The sequence below is a fragment of the Barbus barbus genome, assembly GCF_936440315.1.
Source record: "Barbus barbus genome assembly, chromosome: 16".
NCBI classification, from domain to species: domain Eukaryota; kingdom Metazoa; phylum Chordata; class Actinopteri; order Cypriniformes; family Cyprinidae; genus Barbus; species Barbus barbus.
In genome coordinates, this window is record NC_136744.1 from 17,388,115 (window position 1) to 17,400,678 (window position 12,564).

Here is a 12,564-nt window from a genome sequence, read left to right on the forward strand (position 1 = left end):
AATTCAGAAAGCAACGTTCACAACAGTTTGCATCATTTAGTATGTGTCCTGTTTCTATTCTTCCATCTCATTGTAGATATGCCATTAAGTGTGTGTCTGTGTTTGAGCCACTGCACAAAACATCTATACTCCTATTTTAACCTCTTTTCACCAGGCCTACTTTGTTCTTCTGTTACTCTCCATTTCACGATATATTCATATTTTAACATCCTCTGTAACTTTCTTTACATTTCTTTCTTCCCATTCTATTTCTAGCCAACTGATAGTGAAAGGAAAACTGCTATTAACCATTTATTCCATTAATGCTGGAATATTGTAAGAGGTATTTAGATGCTTAAAGAAATAGTTGACCCAGAAATGAAAATTTGCTTATATTTTTTTATTACCCTTGGGCTGTCCAAGATGTAGATATGATTGTTTCTTCATCAAAACATATTTGGGGAAATTTTGAATTACATCACTTGCTCATCAATGGATCCTCTGCTGTGAATGGGTGCCATCAGAATGAGAATGAGCTGATAAAAGCATTGTGTTTGTAATAAACAAATCCATCAAGACTTTTTTTTTACTTTTCTCCTCAATCCATAATATTGATTTCTTCAGTGACAAGGTTATGAGGTGAGAAATATGCACAGATGAAACACCATTTACAAGTGAAAACAGTTCTAAATAAATATGTTGGGAGATTTAGATGAGAGAGGACAACAGGGGATGGAGTTTTTCACTGGAGGAAGTGTTATGGATTTTCTTTTTTTTTTTTTGTCAGAAGCAACATTTTAAAGTTAAAATGTCTTAATGATTGATTTTTTCTCTTAAGCACACAGCTTTTCACTTCACAAGACATTGATTGATGGACTGGAGTTGTGTTGATTACTTGTGAATTATTGTCATGTTTTTATCAGCTGTTTAAACTCTCATTCTAACGGCACCCATTTACTGCAGAGGATCCATTGGTGATCAAGTGATGTAATGGTAAATTTCTCAAAATCTGTTCTGCTTAAGAAACAAACTCATCTACATCTTGGATGGCCTGAGGGTGAGTAAATATTCAGCACATTTTTCATTTCTGGGTGGACTATTCCTTTAAGTAGCAGGAAACTGACCATATCTGTGACTTGGCACTGGCAGCATGAATGGGCAGAATAAATGCAAATCTAATAACTGTGAATCTGGTTTAGTGCATGGGAGCTAACTCTGACACTGCACTGTTTAAAAAATTAAGTGTATGACCATCAATCAAGGGGTTTTCCACCAGACATTATAGTCAGGTTGACAAGAGCAGATGACTTGAAACGTACCGTCATGGTGAGTCACTCATGTCATTATGGAAATTCACCTAGGGCATCTTTTTAAATGCATATTAAAGAACCGACCGTGGTGATCAAAGGCGTGGAAAAAAATATTTTATTGGTAAACAATTACTACACAGATGGATATGGAACATCAAGACAATATGAGGCTAATAGCACATCAAAAGACAAACTGAATTACACACAGATTCATAGCAGAGAGAAAGAGAGAGGGGGAGAGAAACAGGTGAAGCACAGATCACAAGCTATAGATGAAAGCAGAAGGGGGGCTAGAAAAGGATTGATGTCACATGGGCTGGGTAAACAGTGGCTAAAGAGTTTACACTACCTTGTTTTAATCTACCATCCTGTGTAAATGTTAGGTAAAATAGCCAAACAATATTTTCACATTTTGTCCATCTGACTCACTCAGGCCTCTTTGCTGATGCAAACAGATTGAAACCCCCCATTTAATCAGCTAACTCATCATTCGGCGTGTCCCTCTAGAAAATCTGAGACTCTAAAGTCTTGGGCTATGGACAGAGATTACACCCAATCTGTCAGTATGTGCCCATTACAACGCAGTCCAGTTTAATCCAATAGGCTCATTGCCCATTCTTTGCTTCTCTCCATAAAAAGTGCATTGTTGTCCTAGCAGTGGCATTAGGCACGCAAGCCATGCGGTCAGTGGGAGCTGACCCAGCTGCTGAAACAGTGCTGGCTGGAACATTGCTCAGTATTTGACGAAGGGAACACAGAACACCGAGCAGCTCTATCCCTGCAGTGTTTAACATATTTCAGAGAGGGGGAAAAACGTTTCTGCTATTTGAAGCTGTAAAGTACTTAAAAAGCAATAGCTACAAGATCTGCAGCTGTGTGGTTTTGAGACAGACTCAGAAAGCAGGTATTATGGCGCATGATGAGAAAATACTGATTAGGAGCATGGAACTGCTGAGATTCTCTAATTTATGAGACAGTTCAAGAAGATATATGGGAGTCTGAGGCAAGCTGTCACACCTTTTACAGTGAATATTTAATCATTTATATAATATTTAGTCATATAAATTATTTTGTGTGTGTAGACACATTCTGTGCCTTAAAGTATAGGCAATAAAAAGCATTTCCATAAAAAAAACATTTTCACTGATATTGATTATCCTATTATTACTAGATTGTATAAATGTATAACATTTTAATAAAAAATTACCAACTTGCCCCAACCTGACATTTATGAAAAATAACCTTGTCCTCGGAGCACAGTTCAACCTTTTGGGTGAAAATGAACTTCATTGTATAGAGTCAAACCAAAATGTATTCTGACTCCTTCAACATTTCCCACATTATCACAACTTATTCGCTACAGTTTAGATAATGGTAATAAAATATGACAAGAACTCAGAGTTAAACTGTGTCAGAACAAATTCATCTTGATTATGTCAGATAAATTTGGTAATGCATTAGGTTGAATAGCTTCCAGCTGTTAAATATAAGTACACCATTAGATAATACCAATTTAGGTCAACCAATTACCAATCAATGGTTAATTTTGTTCAGACTGTAGTATAAAAAGGATGCATTAGCACTTAAAGAAAAACACTTAAGCAAAACATGGTCAGGTCCCAAATTAATTTTTTTATTTTTTTTCTGGTAGTCCACTGTATGAAGAATTTTTGAGTATAATATGTCACAGTTTATTTAGCTATCCTCACTTACATAACTGAACTATAGTGTCCTGCACCCACTAGTAAAAAAAAAAAAAAAAAAAAAAATATATATATATATGTATGTATATATATGTATGTATGTATGTATGTATCTATATCTGGATTAAAAAATTATATCTGGTGTCTGAATCATTTTTGGTTTGAGTGTACCTAATTGAAAAACTGAAGACAAGTCTGCATGTACTGTATGCTAGCGTGGTTTCATTTTATCTTTACCCAACAGCTGTAGCATAAATAATAATAATATTTTTATTTTTATTTAATTTATATAAAGACATGAAATTTAATAAGAATTATTATTATTATTATTACTAGCCTACTACTACTACTACTACTATTTTAAGAAGGAACCCACCATATCAAATTACTGCTACAGAAAACAAAGATTTTGGACGTTTGAGATAAAACCTTATATTTACTAAGTACAGTGACAAATAGGTCCGGTATAAACAATAGTATTGCGGCGCACGTCAATAAAATAAAATTTTTGAAGAATTAGTTTTGACTAATTCAAATATGAATGTAGCGTATCTTATCGCATGTATCTGCAAATAAACCAGCAAAATACTACCAATAGAGGGTGGCGATGAGCAGAGGGTTTTGTTTGCGGTAAATCGTATAGCTCCTCCTTTTAAACCCACCAGCAACTGCCCCTAGTTCCCGCCCACCTATCTCACTCTCTCTTTCTCTCTCAGTGCATGGACTTCATCCTAGGTGCACCATTAGAACAGCTGCGTTCCAGTTTCTCTGTCTCTCTCTCTCTCTCTGACTGCGTTCACTTCCTTACTTTCACCCCTCCCTCCCTTTTACGCTCTCTCCTCCTCTACATCCTCAATCTCTCCAGCAGCAGCAGTTTGTGTCCTGAGAGAACTGGCACCAAACTGACGCATCCATGGGGCGCGTGCAGCATCTTTATTTCACCACATTACAATTTGAAGTCATATAGGGGGAATATTCACGTCAACGCAGCATATACACTATTGTCTTTCGGCGTTTCATCTTCCGGCTTAAAACTCTCAGTCGCACCATATCTGTCTGTGTTTGTGGCATTTGTAGCTGTATTGAGCTGTGGTGATGGATGGGGATGCGTGTGTTCGCGTGTGGACTCGACCGCTGCAAGTGATGCTCCAGCAGAAGAAGATCAAAGTGCGGAGGAAAAAGCGTAAGGAGTTGTTCGGAGGACAGATGTGCTTCGTGGGGCTGCTGCTGCTGGCGGTGTCCGGCTTGTCCAGTTTGGCCGAGAATTCCGGTGAGTTTCGGTTCAGGATTTGTCAGGAATGTGTGTTTGTGAAGGCGGAGGGGGGTAATGGAAAGTTTTACGGGAGAATCATACTCGCACTCTAAACTGTTTTAGTTAGAGAACCGTATCGCGTTACTGCACTGAGTTAAAGGGAAACATGCAGAATCACACTCTGAACTGTTCAATAATGTATGGTTCTCTAAAACTGTTAACCGCTTTAGAGATGCGCACTTAAGACTGTTAACTATTTAAATTAATCCTAATCACATAATTAACAGTTTCACAGAACTGTATAGGCTATTACCACTATCTTTTTTTTATAGAGCAAAACTTAACTATTAGAGAACTTAAATGTTTAAGTAAACCATACTCTGCAATTGTAGATCTGTGCTCAGACTAACCATTTCAGAGAGGTGTACTTGAGACTGTTATATTAAAGAACCATATACAATATTACCTGCTTCAATGAACCTTAATAACGCTAGAGAACTTAGCTGTTAAAGTGAACCATACTCTAATAGTAATAACTGTTACAGACAGCCGTTCTTACACTATTAACCATTATAGAGTTGTGTACTTTTTGTTAACTATTTTAAAGAACCTTACTCAAATTTAACAGTTTTGGAGAACCATACTAGTGCTCCAATCAGTTTTTGAGAACTGTTAACCATTTGAGTGAACTAATTACCTGTTGTAGACTGTTCTATTTACTCTATTATCCATATTAGAGAGGTGTACTTACGACCGTAAACTATTTTAAAGAGCGATACTCATAATATAAATAAACTGTTACAGAGAATCATACTGTCATTATAAACAATTTAAGACAGCCATACTGTAACAATTAATTCAGAGACATCCATACTCACATTATTTATTGTTTCAGAGAATCATACTTACACTTTTTCCCTGCAATGCTGACAAAGTTTGTGTTCTGACCCCATAATACATACATTGTAGTAAGCCTGTGTTGGTTTACCCACTGATTCACATGCACTGAAAGAGTTCATTACTGTAGGATTGAACATAAATTATACATAAGTATATCTATATCTATATATATATATATATATATATATATATAGTCAATATTATTTGTATAGCACTTTTAACAATACAAATTGTGTCAAAGCAGCTTTACATCGGCTTGATATAAAGCTGGGTGGCTTTATATCAGCTTTACAGTATTTAGACGGGGAAATAGTTTGTCGAAATAGTGTCATTCTCCTCTGGCCAGACAAAATCAGCAGTTTGAATCTAGGCTAAAGCAGAATCAGATTGTGCAAAGGACTCATCTGGTTCCTGTGGTCTTGTCCCGATGGCTGTCTTGGAGACAGGGTCTTCACTTCTCTAGGTGCTGATCCACCATCTGATCTGGATACAGTCTGGATCAGGGTGGTATACGGTACACTCGGAATAAAAAAGAAACAGACTAATATTAGCGTAGATGCCATTCTTCTAACAATGTAACAAGTATATATTAAATTATTTAAATGATTTAATATAACTAACACAGGGATCCCTGATGATCAAAATTATCTACTTATAGAATTATTTGCATCACTAATTAGGACAATGTGGCAGATATCTGTACCAGTGATGTCTGTAACAGTGTCTGTACCTTTCTTAGGCAAACATGTTAAAAGCACTTTATCACTCGTGTTTACATTATAGCAGCTAGGACTTGCATGAAGGTTTTTCCTTAAAAGTTGGCAAATATTAGCATAGAGGCTTTTTTATCAGCTTGTCTAGATTTGTCCGCTCCCTCATCCGCGATACCATACAATCTGAATCCATCCACATACAATACACTCCATCTGGCTGTTCGTATCTTTGCAACTCAGCACAAAAATAATGACTCTTATAATAATCTTTCTATTAAATGTGTCTCTCTAAAAGCCATTCAGTGTTTGTGTATCTGTCATAGTACCCTGACATCATACAAAACAAAAGATGTTTTTGTATAATGCTCTGCGTGTTCACTTAAGGGCACCGTATTTGTAGATAATCTTGTTGTGTAACATAATTTCCACAACTGTGTACATTGAATTACGGCTGTTGGATGTAATGGATAGAGTTTTTATTTTACATATACAGTGTTTTAATACAGAGGAAGATGCTCTTTTGCAAATGCCAGGAGGGAAAGCAAATAAAGAGAAGTGGAGAAAGCAAAGAGGTGAATTTGGAGTGAGGAATAGGGAATGATGAAGGCAGGGAGAGCTGTGCCGAGAACCTGCCAGCCAGTACAGATACTGATATGAAGGGACTGCTCTGTCAGTTGCTTACTGGCTCTGACAGACATGCTGCCTGCATCTGGGCCAGCAAGTCAGGCCTCTGAGCTTCTTTATTGTTTTCTGAGGTTATTATTATTATTTTTTGTCCTTTCTTTTCATAATTTCTTGTGTCCCCCATTTTCTTTCTCTTTCGCTCTGTTTTTCTCACTACCCTTATTTCTCTTTTGCACTGTTTGGACAGGATTAGTTTTTCAAACGGCTGGAGTAAAATTATTAACAGAGGACATCTGTCATGTCATGTACTGATTTGGACAGGATTTGGATCTATGTAGTTTTTTTCTCTGTAGTTTTACGATATTAGAAAAATGTCATATAAATAATTATTTTTATTAATAAATGTAAATAAATGAAAAGAGGCCAAAAATAATATATACTTCACTATAAAACATTGCATTCCAGATTAAACTCACATTCCTTGTGAGCTCAGATGCTCTCATGCATCTCATGTTCATGCACGGCATGGTCTTATCTGGAAGATGGACGGAGAAAGAAAGGGTGAAACAAAGAATAATGGACAGTGTGATAGATCTTCCTATTGTCTTGAACTATTTTGGACAATACTAGAAAGTGGTTTGGCATGTTTTGGCTCAAATTTCGCATCAGGTTTAAGAAATGCACAGCACTGGATAAACCTGATGTCTTTAAGATCAATTGGTTTCCTCAATTGCAATCCCAGTTTCTGGCTGTTGTGTAATGTTAATGACCCATTATTCATATATGCTGTTTTTTTAGGAATATATTTATCAAACCTAGAAATTTATACTTTTGTCCCTACTATTTTATTGGTATTTTTGCTATTTTTTAAAGAAAGACAGCACAAGCAAAATATTTGACAAAAAAAATGTGTTAGGGTATAAATTTTAAAACAACAAAATCGCTGTCAAATGTTAAATGCATAGATATAAAAATAAGATATAGGCCTAGTCTGTACTTGCCTCAATATTTTAATTGATTGCATCTTTCACTTGCATGTCCTTGACATTGATTCACATTCCTGAATCTTTGATCCTGTCACTTGTCACTTGTGAACATGGAAATATGGACAATAGAACACCTGAAAAGAATCTGGTTCTCAGCAGAATGACTGAATTATGTTTAAATGAATGAAAGTCATTGCATTGTGCTAGACTGTCCACAGGTGTCTTTACATGTAGAGAATGCAGGGCTTCAGTTTGAAACAGTACAAGATCACCCTGATCTGTGCCCAGAAGGTCATCTCTTTGTCCTTCCTTCTCTTTGTTACTTTTTCATGTGTGAATCAGATCTCAATTAGGCCTACACCTTTTAGTTACCCTATTAAGCCAGTCCTGTATTGTCTCTCAATCTTGCAATCATTGAACTTATGGTGGGGCCCATGAAAATACTGGTATGTCAAATACTAATTGTACTGTCCAACCATATTGTTTACCCCTATGAGTGGAACTGATGCTGCCAAAAAAATAGCATCCATTTTCTGACTGTGGTTTCTTACACTAGCACGAAATTTATAGGCATGGCATGCAGGCTTTTCCCATAACATTAATTATCATAGTCTTAGCCCTGGATGAAAGCTCCAAAATGTAGTGTAGCTAGATAATGTCTCCTTAGGTGACCTGGCTGCTTAATTGATTTTGCTTTCCAAGTAGGGTTACTTCTTGTTGTTCTTAACTCTCTCTCTCTCTCTCTCTCTCTCTCTCATTCTCTTCTGACCAGCTCATTTATCATCCACTCTGGCCCACACCTTGCCTAGTCTCTATTTGGAGCAAAGCAGTTCATTATTTTAGCTAGTTTTACACCACACTGGGCCACAAGCCTGACAGCAAGCTAGTCCCAGATGGATGACTTGACATGGATCAGTGCCATTATTGTAATTCTATACTGCACAGACAAATTGAAGGTTTAGAATATGTGTGAAATGTCAGAGGTCTAACAGTGTTCAGGTTACAGATTTGTGGCCACTGAAGCCCATGCACAGGTTATTTGGTGTCACTGTAACATAGGTGTAAATTAAGTCTTAATCTTTAAGGGATATTAGGACCATATCTGTTATCATGCGGTTTTTGATTTATTGGTATTAATCAGTAATGGATATATTTATCATCTGGTATCAGATATTTAATTTTGAATGCTCATTTCCATTTATTTTGTGGATATCAGGTTACTTTTGCCATCGTCTAATATAGCACAATTTTAAAGGGATAGCACCGCATTATGTTGTTACAGTCATTGTGATATCTTGTGGCAAAATTTTCTGTTCGATATAAAATATACTGACTCTGTGGTTTAGCTTTCAGTTGAGCTGATGAATGGAGCCAGTGATGATGTTGTCTGGTGCACCATTACCTACAAAAGCCATGCACACCAAACCAGCCTCTGTACATCCCTTTGACAGCTAATCATTCACAATTCTCTTTGAAACATGGCTTTACGCATTAAAGCAGTCCCGGCACTAAATATACACAGCACAGGCTGACGTCTCTGCAGAATTTCTGAGATGTATTCACAGTGAATAAAAATCATCTAGTCATTTGATCAAGTGTGAAGAGCAAATAATGGCTCATCTTTCAGTACATCACAGTTAGTAATTAAGCTCCCCGTTCAAACATTGATTACAAAAATCATCTCAACACAGTCTAAATGTACAGCAGGAGACTCAGTAAAGTAAATCAAGCTTAAACAGGAGGCACTGCATATTTTAAAGCCTAAAATAACATTTTTAGCTCTCTCATTTTTAACATGATAGATAAATGCAAACTTATTTCTCAGTAGTCTGTTTACATCATAAGGAGATTTTTGTCCACTAATATCATGCAAAATCAACACAGATGTTTTGTAGAGGAGCAACAAAGTAAACAAAATACACAGTAACCTCAAGAGTATTTGCACATGCAAGCCACAGTTAAAAATGTGTGAATGTCATTTCATTATATAACAAAATATCAAAACAAATGTGGCATTTATTTGTAAAGAAAGATAGCACAAGCTCACTTCACGTGCAAAATACTTAAAAAGGAAAACTCTAGCATCATTTGTTAGCAGATGCCAGTGGTTTGATATTTTGAGTCTAATTTAATGATATTCGAACATTAAGTGTGCCCTACATATCCAAAAGTGTCCATATATGGCAAATGTATATTACAGCATTAGAATGATGACGTGACATGGTTATTTACTGTGTTGAGCTGTTTAAAGAAGTTAACATTAACCTTGTCTCTCTGTGATGGGCTCTTGAACTGGACTGTTTGATTACTATATATGATTGAAACATATAATCAGAATGAATAGAAATAAAGGTGGAGTTGACGTGATGCAAAGAAATATCACAAGTGTGTGGTCGGCAACCGTTTATATCATAATTGTGTCGTGAGTGACAGGATTAGATAAACATGCTCTAAACTTTCATTAAGAAGTTCATAGAAAGAAAACATCATCCAGTTCTTCGTCATTATGTTCTCATATTACTCTATTCATGCTTATATTTAAAACAGGGCAGAATGTACTGTATTAAAATGAAGGAATTTTCCGTATTGATTGTTTTAACTCTTTTTGAATTTTGGACTTCCTTGTATTGGATTTTACGGTTAATGTAAATGTTCGTAAAATTCATAATGTCCTGGCAGAAAATTACCAGTACATTTTCAGTTTTTTTGTACAGTGTACAATCTGTAGTCAATCAAAATGGAATGCATGCTTAAATATACTGTCTAGTGATTGCTTGTATAGCACTGGTAGCACTGTGTTATTGATGTTGAAGACAATTCCATGGTAGATTTACTGAATCCAGGAGTCTTGGATTTTCTCTGCATGTTGAGCAACACTGTCACATGATTTTTATTTTTTATTTGTTAATTTTACTTCTGTAATGTGATGTATTTCACAGTGAAATGATATTTAGCAGGTAAAAATATAGAACAGGACTTTTAGTGGTTGTGAATTGATTGTAATGTGAAAAGTCATTGTTACATTCCAGAATGGAGCCAGACCTGAATGCGAGTTTGCTAAAAGGTTTGCTAAAATAATGGCTAAATAGCTAGTTTGATTAGCATTATCCAATAACATTTGCAGCCTCAGTAATATTAGCAGAAAGAGAGTCATTTCAGTGGAAGAGCAAGTTATTTTATTTTATCATTACAATCTTTTTTTTATTTTAATTTTTTTTTATATTCTTTATTTAATTAAAGATACGGATGATCTTGTTTGTAATAATCACAAAGATCTCTTTCTAAGCATGATTTAAAATCAAATCAATGTGAAATTCAATTAGCAACCTATTTTACTCCTGTAATGTTTTTGAAAAGTAAATATAGTCAATTTTGATTTCATTTGGAGAGTTTGTCAATATCTTGAATAACCAGAGAGAAAAATTCTCAGTAATTAACAAAAGGTATTGAATCCCCCAATAGAACGTCCCTAATTAATACAGTGGTTTTATATTAGGCTAGCAGTCTATTTTGGAATACACAAGACATTTTAGTCAGGATGGAGGCAGCTGCCGCCCTGGAGCGCATGACGAGGTGAAAAGGGGTTTTCTATCTCCTCCACATGCCTCTCCTGCAGCTGCCCTCACGTGTAGCGCAGGTCATTAATTCAGGGAGGAGGGGGCGCCCTACATACCTTTTCTCTCTCTCTATATATAGCATGCTCTAAATGTCCTCATTAGAGGTGTGATTTATGATGCCCCTACACTCCACCTTCTTTATGTTTGTGCTGCGGTAAGAGCGGCTCAGGCCCTGCATTGCATCTGTTTATGGAGTTTGCTAAAGCCAAAACCGCTCTGACTGAGTAAATCAAATGCAACGCACAGTTCAGCAGAACTCAGCAAGACCATCTCCTAGAGAGACTCTGGCCAGCCAGTGAGCGAGCGTACGGATTGCACACAGATGTTTGAAATATTTTAGACGTATGGAGATGAAAACCAGCCACACATTGTAATCTAGCAAGGACAAGCATGTTATACGGGCACTGAAAACCGGGATGACTTGCCAGAAATATTTTGCACTGAAAACAATATGTTCTCAAGTTCACTTTACAGAAACTAGTATGCAGATTTTTTTCAGAGTGGGAGATATTAACCATGAGGGTGGTAACCTTGAGTCTGATGGCCTGTGTGCAGCAGTTATTCGGTGCCGTGGGTTGTGAGATGAGGTTCCATCTGTTTGAAACAAAGTTAGGCCAGACAGAGACAGACCGAGAAGTTGTTCCCATGTTTACTGTCTTTATCTGTATTTATTGCAAGTGAGAACCATTTGAACATTTGTGACCCTGGAGCACAAAACCAGTCTTAAGTAGCACAGGTATATTTGTACCAATAGCCAACAATACGTTCTATGGGTCAAAATTATTTATTTTTCTTTTATGCCAAAAATCATTAGGATATTAAGTAAAGATCATGTTCCATGAATATATTTAGTAAATTTCCTACGTAAATATATCAAAACCTATTTCATATTTTTTATTAGGAATATGCATTGCTAAGAACTTAATTTAGACAACTTTAAAGGTGATTTTCTCAATATTTAGAATTTGTTTTGCACCCTCAGATTCCAGATTTTCAAATAGTTGTATCTCAACCAAATATTGTCCAATCCTAACACACCATACATCAATGGAAAACGTTATGACTTGTTTTGTCTTCCAGGGACACATTTGTTGAAGTAACTATCCCTAGTTCTTCTTAGATGATGTTATGTTCCTGTTTTAACTGTAGTATTCTGCATTTCAATTTACTTTTTTTCGTTTTGGGTTCATCTAAGGGTTCATCTAAACAAACAAACAAATAAAAATATATGGATGAAGATGATATGTGGATATAATATGAAGTTGCTCCTATATACAGTACACACACACAGACTCATATTGAAGTTCAGTGAAGTCTTTTATGCTCACCAAGACTGCAGTTATGTGATCAAAAATACAGTAAAAACAGTAATATTGTGAAATACTATTACAATTTGAAAAAGCAATTTTCTATTCGAATATATAACATGTAATTTATTCCTATGATACGAAGCTGAATTTTCAGCAGCCATTACTCCAGT

The 12,564-nt window shown here is 36.0% G+C and overlaps 1 protein-coding gene across 1 annotated transcript in view; it reads left to right on the forward strand.

Annotated features, from left to right (window-relative positions):
- The first annotated feature begins 3,896 nt into the window (after positions 1 to 3,896).
- The window catches only part of LOC306882188 (sodium/potassium/calcium exchanger 3-like), an 80,401-nt gene continuing 71,733 nt past the window's right edge, over positions 3,897 to 12,564 (forward strand). Inside the window, exon 1 of the mRNA XM_079436662.1 lies at positions 3,897 to 4,262. Within this exon, the coding sequence (XP_079292788.1) occupies positions 4,088 to 4,262 (175 nt within the window). The 5' untranslated portion in view covers positions 3,897 to 4,087. The remainder of the gene's footprint in view (positions 4,263 to 12,564) is intronic.